The 12338-nt window shown below is 44.0% G+C and overlaps 1 protein-coding gene across 1 annotated transcript; it reads right to left on the reverse strand.

The window, feature by feature from the left end:
* Nucleotides 1-10911: 10911 nt before the first annotated feature.
* Nucleotides 10912-11709, reverse strand: LOC137809074 (uncharacterized). The gene has a single exon (XM_068610216.1). It carries the CDS (start codon nt 11707-11709, stop codon nt 10912-10914), a length of 798 nt encoding a protein of 265 aa, XP_068466317.1.
* Between the last annotated feature and the right edge of the window lie 629 nt (nt 11710-12338).

A 12338-nucleotide genomic window follows, 5' to 3' on the forward strand; every position in this document is an offset into this window, starting at 1 on the left:
CTTGGTGTTTTAGACACCTCATGGTTGATACGGCGCTATTGTATAGGCCTCTTCATGGGCGTGCGCACCAAAACACGATTTTTTGCCCCAGGTGTTTAGACACGCTGAGGACACCCAGAGCAGGTCTCTCCTCGAGCGTGGACACCCAGTGCAGGTGAGATAAGCCCTCTGCACCTTTGAGCGATGTTGAGGTCAACAGATAAGTCCTTCTCGCCCTCGAGCGACGTGGAGAAGGTTGGAAGCTTCAATCTTCGCAACCAGTTTCTCCTCCGTTTCGCTCAGCTTCGCTCCCAGGACCTTAGAGTTTTTCAGCGGCCACCCTCAGTTCAGCAGCCTCTGACTGCAGGGAAGCCATGGAACCCAGAAGGTCAGCATGTTTCTGGTCAGCCTTGTGCAACTTCAGGTTGGCTGCCTCCACTGCCTCCTGGGTCTCCATCAGATAAGCTTTGTAGGCATTTTCTTTTTTCTCCCAAAGTTGCGTGAGCTTTAGCTTCTCCTCCTTCAAGGTGGCCACCTCTCGCTTGAGGCTCTATAGGGTTTGCATCTCGATGGCTTTGGTTTTGCTTGTGCGCACTAGTCAAGTGCAATAGCGAGGAAGGCCCCCATATAGTAGGGCATGCCTTCCTTCACAGCCTCGCCAGAAGAACTCCCCGGCGACCTCTCATTGAACCCCCTCATTAGTTGCATGATCGCTGGGGGAATCGTCAAAACCTCTGGGGCGGAAGCTTGTGCAGTAGTTTGTGTTGGTGGGAGCGCGGACTCTACCCCCTCCTCTTGGCCCATTTGTGGTGGGGGGAGATGTGCCACTGGGAGGGTTGTCCCTCAGCGACTCTCCATGTTGGGGGGAGGGAGATCGTGAAGAAATGACCCTGTTGGTCGTCCTCCTCTTGAAGACCTGCCCCTCGCCAGAGTCTTCGTCATAAAAGGGGGCCACAAGGACACCCTTGCCCTTGTCCAGGGGGGCTGGGGTGAGGTTGGCAGCCACAGCCAGTGGAACTGCAGCGATTGGTGGGGGAGAGTTAGGTGTTTGGAGAGAATAGGGAGAATTGGGTGTTTGGGCGGTGTTTGGTGTTTGGTGTTGGTGATGGAGGAGGGTTGGACTCAGTGATGCGGGTGCTGGAGGCGCCAGCTTTCGCAGATGTTGCCTTGGGGCGAGCCCTCAAGGTCTTGGCCAGGGCAATTCGCCTCAAGGAGTCCATTACCGACGCTGCACCAGACAAACAAGAGAGCAAGGGTTAGAGCTAACACCAGTTAAACGAGAAAGCACGTACAACACATACAGAAGTTGGGCAGGTAAACAACACACGCATCAATAAGAGAAAACACATCAAGAGGCGAATGTAAAGAAGACAAGTAGGGGCGTAGTACCCAGAAAGGGTGTCTGCGTTAAACTCGCAAGCTATGAGTTTCGCGGTGCTGAAGACGACTCCCAGGCCGGCCAAAGATTTGGGCTTAAGCAGCTTTGGCTTCTCAGCCCAATATAAGGGGAAGCCATCTAGGGCTGTGGGGTCGTGTTTGGTGCAACACACCCTGAAGAATTGGCCTTTCCACCCTCTGTACGAGTTCTGGAAAAGGGTGAGGAGTATCCTGCCAGCGACTCCGGAAAAGCTTACCCAAAGGCTTTTCCCTTGTTTCTTCACTTCAAAGAAATGAAGGAAGACGTCGACGGAGGGCAAAGTGCCCAAGTATCCGCACAAAATCTCGAAGGCCCTGATGAATGCCCAGCTGTTGGGGTGTAGCTGGGCAGGGGTTGTGTTGATTTCGGTAAGCAGCTCCCTGTCGAAGGCTGTAAAAGGGTGGCGCAGACCGACGCATTTGAACACTGTTTGATAAAGGAAGAAAAAGGGTTTCCCACCGTTGGACCTATCGTCCACGCAGACAGGTTCCCCAGGGGTGCCATGACGAACAGAGACGTGGGAGTCGTGGACGCTACAGAAAACATTGAAATTGTATAGTCGTGGGTCACCAATATGGTCCTCCACGTCTCCAACAGCGGTTAGGGTTGTTCACTCGGCTAGGAGTTCATTAGAGGCCTGGGATACTGAGCCTTATAGTTGACCCCGGGGGGAGAAGGATTGGCCGTTGTTTCCGTACGTGCCATAGTTGATGAAAAATCCGAAGAAGGAAGGAAAAGGCAAAGGCTTATCAAGTTCGAAGAAGCAAATGGGACGAAACCCTAAGAGAACTCCTACCCATGCGAGAAATCCGGAAAAAAGGGAAGAACGAGAAAGCAGAGGAAAGGGGAAGAACACAGAAATGCAGAAGAAATGAACAATCCCAGGCAGTTATAAGAACAATACAGTAAAGAGAAGGGGCCATTGGAGGAGAAAAATAGTACCTTTTGAATATCTGATTGGATGAAGGTTGGAAGCGCGAAAGAGAGAGCGAAGGATTCAGAGGAAGTTTGGGAAGATGAACAGTGGAGGGAATGCGAAGAGTGAATGAAACAGTGGTTTGGAGCGCGCGTTTTTGAAAGATGTAACGTTAACTTGAGAAGCGAGAGGCGCTAAGTGATGGTCATGCAATTGAGCCACGTGTCAAGAGATTAAAACATAACTTAAAACATCACATCTTTAGCGTAGAGAATGTCGCGTCAGACGCTCAGAGAGTGTCACGTCAACTGATCAAAGGAATGTCACGTCAGCAGGAATGCCACGTGGATGCTAGGGCGAGGCCTTAGTCTTTTTGCTGAAACAAGTGTCAGCTCAAGACTGGGGGGCTTGTGTACCGTCCCGTCCCTGGGCATTGACCAAAGTCAAAGTCAAGGTCAAAGTCAACATATGGTGGGACCCCTCAAGGGGCCCAAGGGGAGGAAGTCAACAGGTTGACTGCTTAAGGCGTCGCCAGGCGTAGGCGTCGCCAAGATGAGGCGTCGCCAAGGTGAGGCGTCGCCAAGATGAGGTGTCGCCAGGTGTAGGCGTAGCCAAGGTTAAGGCATCGACGGTGCCACCCCCCAATACCCATGGGAAGGAAAGACCGTGGAGGGGGCGACACCGTGAGAGGCCTCAGTACCTCAAAACAGTAATGAAGAGAAGAGAAAGGTGGCTTTAAGGCCATAGTTCTAGTACCAGTAGGGGGTAACCTGACTCGTGAAGTACCCACGCCATCGCTGGGAGACCCTGGGACAAATACGATCCATGAGAGGGCCACGCCCAGGGGAGAACCATGTGCATGGTACGAGAGAAAGGCAGATACGCTCCCAGGGCAAGTGACTAGAGGTTGGGGCGCATGAGTTGGCACCCAGAAAGTCACCCCCTTGTGCCAGATGCACTCCAAGAAGGAGGATTTACATGATGGATTATCCCTAAGTTGGGCTACGATGCTGTAAGGCACTCCACGAAGAGTAGCGATCAAGTCAGGAGAACACATAGCAGAAAGCATTGAAACATCATGGTATATCAGTTTCCCTGAAAGTTTGCTAAGGTACGCATTAATTTAGTTTATGTTTCGAACGCTTTAAAGCACTTTAAATGCTTTAAACGTTTTAAACGCGTTGAACGTTTTTATACGCTTTAAATGCGCTTTAAGACGCTTTAAATGCTGGAGGTGTTTAAAAGGGGCTTTAGACGTTTGAGACGAGGATCCGAGTTTGGACCTAATTCTCACAAGTTTACCTACACAGAGAAACCCTAGTTGTCTTGTTGGCGCACCCACTGTACGCATAGGCAGTTAAGGCAGAAAGTACTAGTTATTCAGTTACTGAGTTTTTGGACCACCTTCAGAACATCCATTCACGGTGTTCCGATACGGAGGTGCGTCCCTTTGATGTTTCTCGCTAGCTGACTTGATCGTCGGAGTGCAAACGGCCGCGAGGGCGCCCCTTTGTCCACTTCTTTTCAGGTACTCACAGACGGAGCAGAACGAAGGTGCTCTAGCTCGCGAGGACAAGCCACGCACAAAGACGCATCCGGTCAACCAGCGGGAACAACATTCTTAGTGGTGTTTGTGCTGAGCCAAAGGAAGTGTGTGTCTTGAGGGGATCAAGGTCACTTTTTTGGTGGTGTTGTAAGTAATCTAGGGTTGATTGCTTAGTGGATTCCTCAATGGTTTCTGGGAAGACTAGATGTAGCTCTTGGTTTAAGGGTGAACCAGTATAAACATCTGTGTGCATTCTCTCTATCCCTTGAACTCTTTAAATTCAGTTTATATTTATGAACTGGTATAAACAACCGATTGTTTCTGCGAAACAACCGATTGTTTTTCTGGTGCTGTGCTAAATTGCTTAGTGTTTTTGGCAAACTTAATTCTTAATCAAGTTTTCTCAAAGTAAATTCATTCTAAACTTAAAAGTTTGTGAAAAACCTCTTTAAACATTCACCCCCCTGTAGTTTAAAGCCATACATTCTAACAATTGGCATCAAGAGCTTGGTTCTTAAAATTTATTCAAGTGTGATCCTAAAATTGTTTTTATATGGCTGATAAACTACCTTTTGGGGAAGGTGCTTCAATCAACAGACCACCTCTGTTTTGTGGTTTGAACTACCAATTTTGGAAAGTTAGAATGAAAATCTTTGTAAAATCACTTGACAAAGGTATTTGGGATGCAATTGAAAATGGCCCATTTGTTCCAAAATTTGAAACAGATGGATCTTCCATTGAAAATCCTTTGTCTCAATGGACTGATTCTGAAAGCAAGAAGTCCAAATTTGATTGCATTGCTAAAAACATAATAACTTCTGCCTTTAATTCAAATGAATTTTTCAGGGTCTCTCAATGCAAATCAGCAAAGGAAATGTGGGACACCTTGGAGGTAACTCATGAAGGTACCAATGAGGTGAAAAGAGCTAGAAAGCATACTCTAATTCAAGAGTATGAAATGTTCAGAATGCTCAATGGTGAGACAATTGCTGAAGTTTAGAAAAGGTTCATGCACATCATCAATCACCTCATGAGCCTTGAGAAAACCTTTGAAAAAGAAGAGCTAAACATCAAGATCCTCAAATGTCTTGATAGGTCTTGGCAACCTAACGTAACTGCTATATCTGAATCAAAAGATCTAACATTATTGAGTATGACTTCTTTGTTTGGCAAGCTTAAGGAACATGAGTTAGAAATGAATAGACTCAATGTTCAAGAAAGTGAAGATAAGCATGTGAGAAGCATTGCCTTAAAAGCTGTCAAGCACAAAAACAAGCAAGAATCCAGTGATGAAGAGAACCTTAGTTTGCTATCTAGAAAGTTTAGCAAATTCTTAGGAACTGCAACAAAGACACCAACAAAGAAAGGTATGGAAACAAAAAATCCAATGATTTTAATTCCAATAACTATACTTGTTTTGGTTGTGGTGAGCAAGGGAACATAAAGGCATATTGCCCAAATAAAGAAAGCAAGGAGAATAAGTCAAGCTACAAAGAAAAGAAGGGAAAGTAAAAAAGGGTCTACATAGCTTGGGATGAGAATGAAGTCTCCTCATCAAGTAAATCATCAAGTGAAAAAGAAAAGGCAAACATATGCTTGATTGCTGAAGGAGATGATGAGTCTTGTAGCTCAAGTGATGTAAGTTCATGTGCTTCTCTAAATGTTGAAAATTATAGTGAATTGCTTGAATCTTTTCAAGAAACACATGATGAAGCTAATCGATTGGTTCTTTCAAACAACCGATTGAAAGATCTTAACAACTGGCTTGAAAAGAGAGTGAAGGCACTTGAAGAAGAGCTGGAAAAATCTAAAAGGGATTTTGAGAAACTAGAAAAACATTGCAAAAACTCTACTTGCAAGTGTGACACTCTCATTTGCGAAAATTGTGAAAATCTTGAAAGGAAAGTGCATTATCTTGTAAGTACTGTGGATAAGCATTCAAAAGGAAAATCCAACTTTGAGAATGTCTTGGCATCTCAAAACTGTGTTTTTGGAAGAGTTGGATTAGGTTTTAATCCACAAACCAAGCAAGATAAGTTTTCAAAGAGTTTTTCAAAAAAAACCAGTAAAACAACCAATTGTAAGTTGAAACAACCGGTTGTTACATGCTTTTATTGCATGAAGAAAGACCATTCTGTTAGATTCTGCAAAATAAGGAAATTTTCTGTTCCCAGAGGCTTTATGAAATGGATTCCCAAAGGTTGTGAGGCTTGAAATGATAAAAGTAAACCAAATGGACCCAAATTTGTAAAGGGACCAAACCTTGTTGCTTGAAGTCATGTTTATGCATGGAATCTAGAGGAATATGAGGAACTGAGTCATCTGATCAGGGTCTTGGAAGAAAAAGAATAACATTGAAGCTGAATCAATGTTATGTATCAGTCCAAGGTTCTCAATAGTCAAAAGAGGCTTGTTGATCAAAGACATATGACTCATTGAAGGAACATCATAAAGGAAAAGACCTTCCTTATCTCTATTTTTAATTCCTTTTTAAATTCATATTCATGCTTAAATATCTTTTTTAAAATGTTCAAATACATCTGCTTTGAATCCTTTCTGCTCAAAATTAAAAATTCAAAATCTGTTTTACTACTGCAGAAAAACAACCGATTGTTTCCTCGAAACAACCGATTGTTTTGTATCTGACAGCACTCTAAAAGAATGGATTTAATTTCTTTTTAAATTTTTTCTATTACAGATATCAATTACGAAAGGATTTGGGTCAATAAAGCTGTGTTGAAATTCTGTTTATGTTCTGGAGGAAGTTACAACATGTCATAAAGGAATATATTCCAAAAATCTTGAAAATTTAAGTGCTTTTATGACTAGTCAAAGATCACATGTGATGACCATGTAATTTTTTGCTTTTTCTGAAATTTTCTGTGCAGGTCTTGGTCAAGTCTTTTCTCTCTGAAAAATTGAAACCCACTTACATCATTGAATGCAGTTTGGTTTTGTGTTTCTTTAAATTTTGTTGCAGCTGTTCACTCTCACAAGAACAATCAATTGAGCCATCTCTTGCAACAACTCTTGCTCTCCTTGTGTGAGTCTTCTTTGCATCTTTTTCTGCTGTCATGGAATCAACTCCTCCCACTTCAAAGAGGATCAAAACCAAAGCAGTGAGGTCTGGAGGGAGATCAGAGGGCTGATTTTCTGGAGACAATGAGCTCATTGAATGGTATAGGTTTGAAACTAGCACAAAGGTGATAAACAACCCCAAAGTTGTTTCCTTTGATTGGCTTAAAAGCCAAAATCTAGACAATGTGAGGAAGCTGCTCAAGGACCAATCACTAAGAAGGTTCTTGGAGATGAAGGGAAACATTTAACCTGATTTGATTCGGGTGTTCTAAACCAATCTCAAGTTTGAGGGAAACAACCTTGTTTCTCATCTGAAGGAAGTTGACATGGAGATCACTTATGATGTGTGGACTGCTGTTGCTGGTATGAAATATGTTGGCCTAAGAATCAACAAGGGAAATCTTGGAGTAGTGGAGGACTTCAACAAAGTCCAATACTACAAGAGTTGCTTGAAGAATCAAAATTCCCAAGTGAGAACTTGTTCGGTTGGAGGCTTAAAGCTAGATGAAAGGGTGTTTGCTCTTATTGTAACTTGGATTCTTACTCCAAGGGGGAGCAACACAAGAGATGTGGTTAACTCTGGTTAAGTCAACACAAGAGATGAACAATGGCTCTCTTAGCAAGATGGGATTCACCAAAATAAGTGGGAAATGGGTGAGCAAAGATGGTGATCATGGTGCTTCATCAAGTGCTGCAACTGCTGAGTTTGATGAAGAAGATCAAGCTGCTGACATGGATTTTAACCATGAAGAACAACTTGAAACCAATCTAGGTGCTGGAACCAGTGCAGGAAATCGAGGAGATGAAATGCCATCCATGTCTTCTTTTGAAAGATACATGGTAAATAGGCTTGATGGATTTGCCGAGTATAGACAACAAGTTCAACAACATGGATACACGGTTCATGTCCTTGGATGAACAGATAGAAGCTGTTCAGAATCAGATTTCTGAACTCCAGTATGGCAAAGATGATTAAAGGAAAAACAACCGGTTGAATTCACGAAACAATCGATTGTGTTTGGTCTTGTATCAGTTTAAATTGCTTCTGTGCTCTATTTCTGCATGATTTGGAACAATTATCTTTTTATCTCTTCTTTTTGTTTATTTATGAAGACAAATAGGGGGAGATTTATGTTGTGTTGTCTTTCATCATCTTTTATTTATGCAAAACTCTATGTTGTGTATGAGTGTTTAAGTAAGCCTTATTTCTGCTAGTTTTAAAACTGCTGATATATTGTTTCTGTTTTTTTGCTCTAACCCTATATCAGAGATATTGTGCTATGCTTAAAATTTCTCTTGCAGGAACTACTTCAGATTCAATCAAAATCCAACACAAGCAACCAGGGATTTGTCTTCATCAAATAGGGGGAGATTGTTGAATCAAGTGAGTTCAAGCTTTGAAGAATCCAAACCCTTTGAAGGTTGATGGAAGGTTGGATGTGCTTGCTATTGTGATATGTTTTAGAATAGGATCTGGGGTAGATTATCTGTTAAATCCACTCTTGATTTAATCCAAAGTTTAAGCATTCTCAAACCTTTTAATTGAAAGTGTTTTTCAAACTAAGTGAAAAACAACCTGTTGTTTTGTCGAAACAACCGATTGTTTTATACTTAGATGTTTTTAGAAAGGTTGAAAAATGTTTTTGATGGTTAACTTGCTGGAAAACCAAAACAAACGATTGATTCGAGCATTCAACCGATTGTTTGTTTTGGGACCATAATAGAAAACTGTTTTGTGCTTTGACTAAGCTTTAAATAATTTAATAATTGAATACGCTCCAGTTTTAAATTCTTTGACCAGTCTTTGAATGCAATAAATAGTTTGTTTAGATTTTGTATCAAACAAGAACTTAGTTTTAATCAAAGAAAAACATATTTGAGTTTTTCACTGATTTTGCTTTTGAAGAATTGGAGATTGCTTTGATCAAGAGTGTGTGATATAGGATTTTCATCTTGTATTGATTTCAGATCTTTTTCTGTAACAAGTGTAATCCTTTGTACTTTGAAAAAACTTTGTGTGTTAAGCTGAGAAGTGTTATGTGTACTTGAGGTTGTCAAGATCGGCATTCTTAGTGGTGTTTGTGCTGAGCCAAAGGAAGTGTGTGTCTTGAGGGGATCAAGGTCACTTCTTTAGTGGTGTTGTAAGTAATCTAGGGTTGACTGCTTAGTGGATTCTCTAGTGGTTTCTGGGAAGACTAGATGTAGCTCTTGGTTTAAGAGTGAACCAGTATAAACCTCTGTGTGCATTCACTCTATCCCTTGAACTCTTTAAATTCAGTTTATATTTGTGAACTGGTGTAAACAACCGATTGTTTCTGCGAAACAACCGATTGTTTTTCTGGTGTTGTGCTAAATTGCTTAGTGTTTTTGGCAAACTGAATTCTTAATCAAGTTTTCTCGAAGTAAATTCATTCTAGACTTAAAAGTTTGCGAAAACTCTCTTTAAACTATTCACCCCCCTCTAGTTTAAAGCCATACATTCTAACAATTCACATTCACGGGTCCAGACAAACCTATTGTTCCTTCTCATGCACTGGAAATAAGGGTGACCCTTGTCTTCTCTTGCCGATACGAACCTGGACAGAGCGACCATGCGCCCTGTCAACTGCTGCACTTCTTTCATCGAGATCGGGCTTCTCATATTTATTATGGCAACACACTTCTCGGGGTTCGCCTCGATTCCTCGTTTAGTGAGCAAAAAACCCAGGAATTTCCCTGCCTATACTCCAAACACGCACTTCTCCGGGTTCAACTTTAGCCTGTATTTTGCTATTGTAGTGAATAACTCTTCCAAGTCAGTTGCATGTTGTTCCCTCTACTGGGTGGTGACCACCATGTCATCTACATACACTTGGACCTTCTGTCCCAATATGGGTGCTAGCACCTTGTCCATTAGTCGTTGGTAATTGGCCCCTGCATTCTTCAGCCCAAAAGGCATGGCTTTATAACAAGAACAGGATGATTCGGTCATGAATATGGTCTTGCATTCGTCCCTGAGGTGCATCATGATCTGGTTGAAGCCGGAGAAGGCATCCAGGAAGCTGAGCAACCTACATCCCGAGGCATTATCTACTAAGGCATCGATTCTGGGCAGCGGGTAAGAATCCTTTAGGCAGACTTTGTTGAGATCCGTGAAGTCGACACACATTCTCCACTTCCCATTCGCTTTCTTTACTAGCACCACGTTGACCAGCCATTCAGGATACTGGATTTCCCTGATGTGGCCAGCCCTCAACAGTTTTTCCGTCTCCTCCCGGGATGACCTGACACTTCTCTTCGTTGAACTTTCGTCTTCTCTAGCGGACAGAAAATCAGGGTCGATGTCGGGCATGTCAGCAGCGGACCACGCGAAGGCGTTGAGGTATCATGCTATGACCTCGGAAATTTGGTCTCGCGACTCTCTACTTAGAGATTGCCCAAGTTTAAACATTTTCCCTCCGATCTCCCTTTCTACCACACCTCCGGCAGGCTTGGGTCGGTTTTCTCGGATGATCTCTTCTTGGGTCACTCCATCTTCTCTTGGTGGTCTGGACGTGACAAAGAATATTCCTCCTTTCATCTTGAGACTGTTTTCGTAACACTTCTTAGCCTCTCCTTGATCGGATATGATGGTGATTACTGCTCCCTCATGGGAGGGCAATTTCACTTTCATGTGCTTCGTGGAGGGAACTGCCCCTAGTTTGTTCAAAGTTGGTCTTCCCAATAGTATGTTGTAAGTCGAGGGTGCATCGACGACAAGGTATCTGATATTAGTAGTGCGCGAAGACGGGTTGTCTGTGAACGTGGTACTTAGTTCGATATACCCATAGACTTCTACCTCGTTTCCTGCGAAGCCATACAAACATCTAGGGTAAGGCTTTAATTGGTCCGTGGATAACCGTAAGCGGTTGAAGGTTGTTAAGAACATAACATCGACCGAACTTCCTTGATCTACAAGGACACGACGCACTCTTCTCCCGGTGATGACTAGAGAAATTACCACCGGGTCATTATCGTGAGGTATGACATCTCGGAGGTCGGCTTTCGTGAAAACGAGGTCGACGTCGGGATCGAGATCTGCCCGTCGGGATCGAGGTCGACGTCGGAGGCGGCGCATTCCTTAACTGAAAACCCTCCTGAGATAGTGTTTACCTCTCCATGAATAGGCACCTCGTGCCCCTGATCCACTCCCGTAGCCAGCAATGTCTGATCGTCCGCCGCTTCTTGCAGGTAATCCTTCAGAAACCCGCTCTTTACTAGCTCGTCTATTTGATGCGCCAAGGCCAGGCAATTTCGTATCTGGTGGCCATTCGCTTGATGGAATTCGCACCAAGCGTTCTTGTTGGGCCCCATATTCCTATGAGTCTTTGCTGGTACCTTCAATTTTGCCGCTATGTTAGGGATGGCAATCAACTCCTTGAGCTCCACTCGGAAGTTATGCTTTGGGGGAGGATCCCTTCTCGTGTGTGCCCCCCTTGGGGCCCGCTCGTAGGGTTTTTCTACCCCCTTCTTCTCCACTGTCTCTTTGTGGACTCTCACAGACTGGGGTCGGGTGGTTGCCCGCGGGCGAACAGGGGCGACGAGGCCTTGCTTCCGCGTTACTCGATCATCTGTGACAATGTATGCTAACGCTCGACGTCGAATCTCTGTGAACGTCTTCGGGTAAACCCTTAGCAATGATTCGCTGAAGGGCCCAGGTAGCATTCCCTTGACAAAGGCATGAACTATCATGGCCTCATCGGTGGGCTTCAAGCGGACCACTTGAATCCTGAATCTGTTCAGGTAGTCCTTCATGGATTCCCCCTAGTACTGCTTGACATAAAAAACATCGTAAGAAAGTTGGGCAGGGGCCTTGTTTACCATGTATTGTTCCCTGAACAGTGTGGCAAACTGATCAAAACTAGTAATGTGTTCGTCGGGGAGGCTGATTTACCATTCTAGTGCCGCACCTGATAGGGTGCTCATTAACATTTGATAGTAGACGGTGTTCGATCCTCCGGTGAGCATCATCTGGGTGTGGAATGCTGTAAGATGGGCTTTTGGGTCTTCTACTCCTGTGAAGGAGACTTTCGGACCTAGAGACATTTTCAGTAACACGACATTCATGATCGCTCGCGAGAATGGCATGGGACGTGCCCTGAGTGGCACTGGTGGTGCACGCTCGTCCGCCGCACAATCCCATACCTGTTGTAAGTCCCTTCGTAGTTCCTCACTGGCTCTGTGTAATTTTGCGTTTGTCCACTCGGGAAGCTGCTACTTCTGCTTGGAGAGCGCGCATCATATCCAGGACCTGCTGCGTGATCACATTATTCCCCTCAGGGGGTGCCCTCCCCTCATATCTAGCTGCTGCTCGTCTCGTACTCCTCATATTGCTGGTTTAGACTCCTTACGTAACTACGAGTGGGACCTTGTTTTAACGGGCC

This window comes from Phaseolus vulgaris, chromosome 2, assembly GCF_000499845.2.
Source record: "Phaseolus vulgaris cultivar G19833 chromosome 2, P. vulgaris v2.0, whole genome shotgun sequence".
NCBI lineage: Eukaryota > Viridiplantae > Streptophyta > Magnoliopsida > Fabales > Fabaceae > Phaseolus > Phaseolus vulgaris.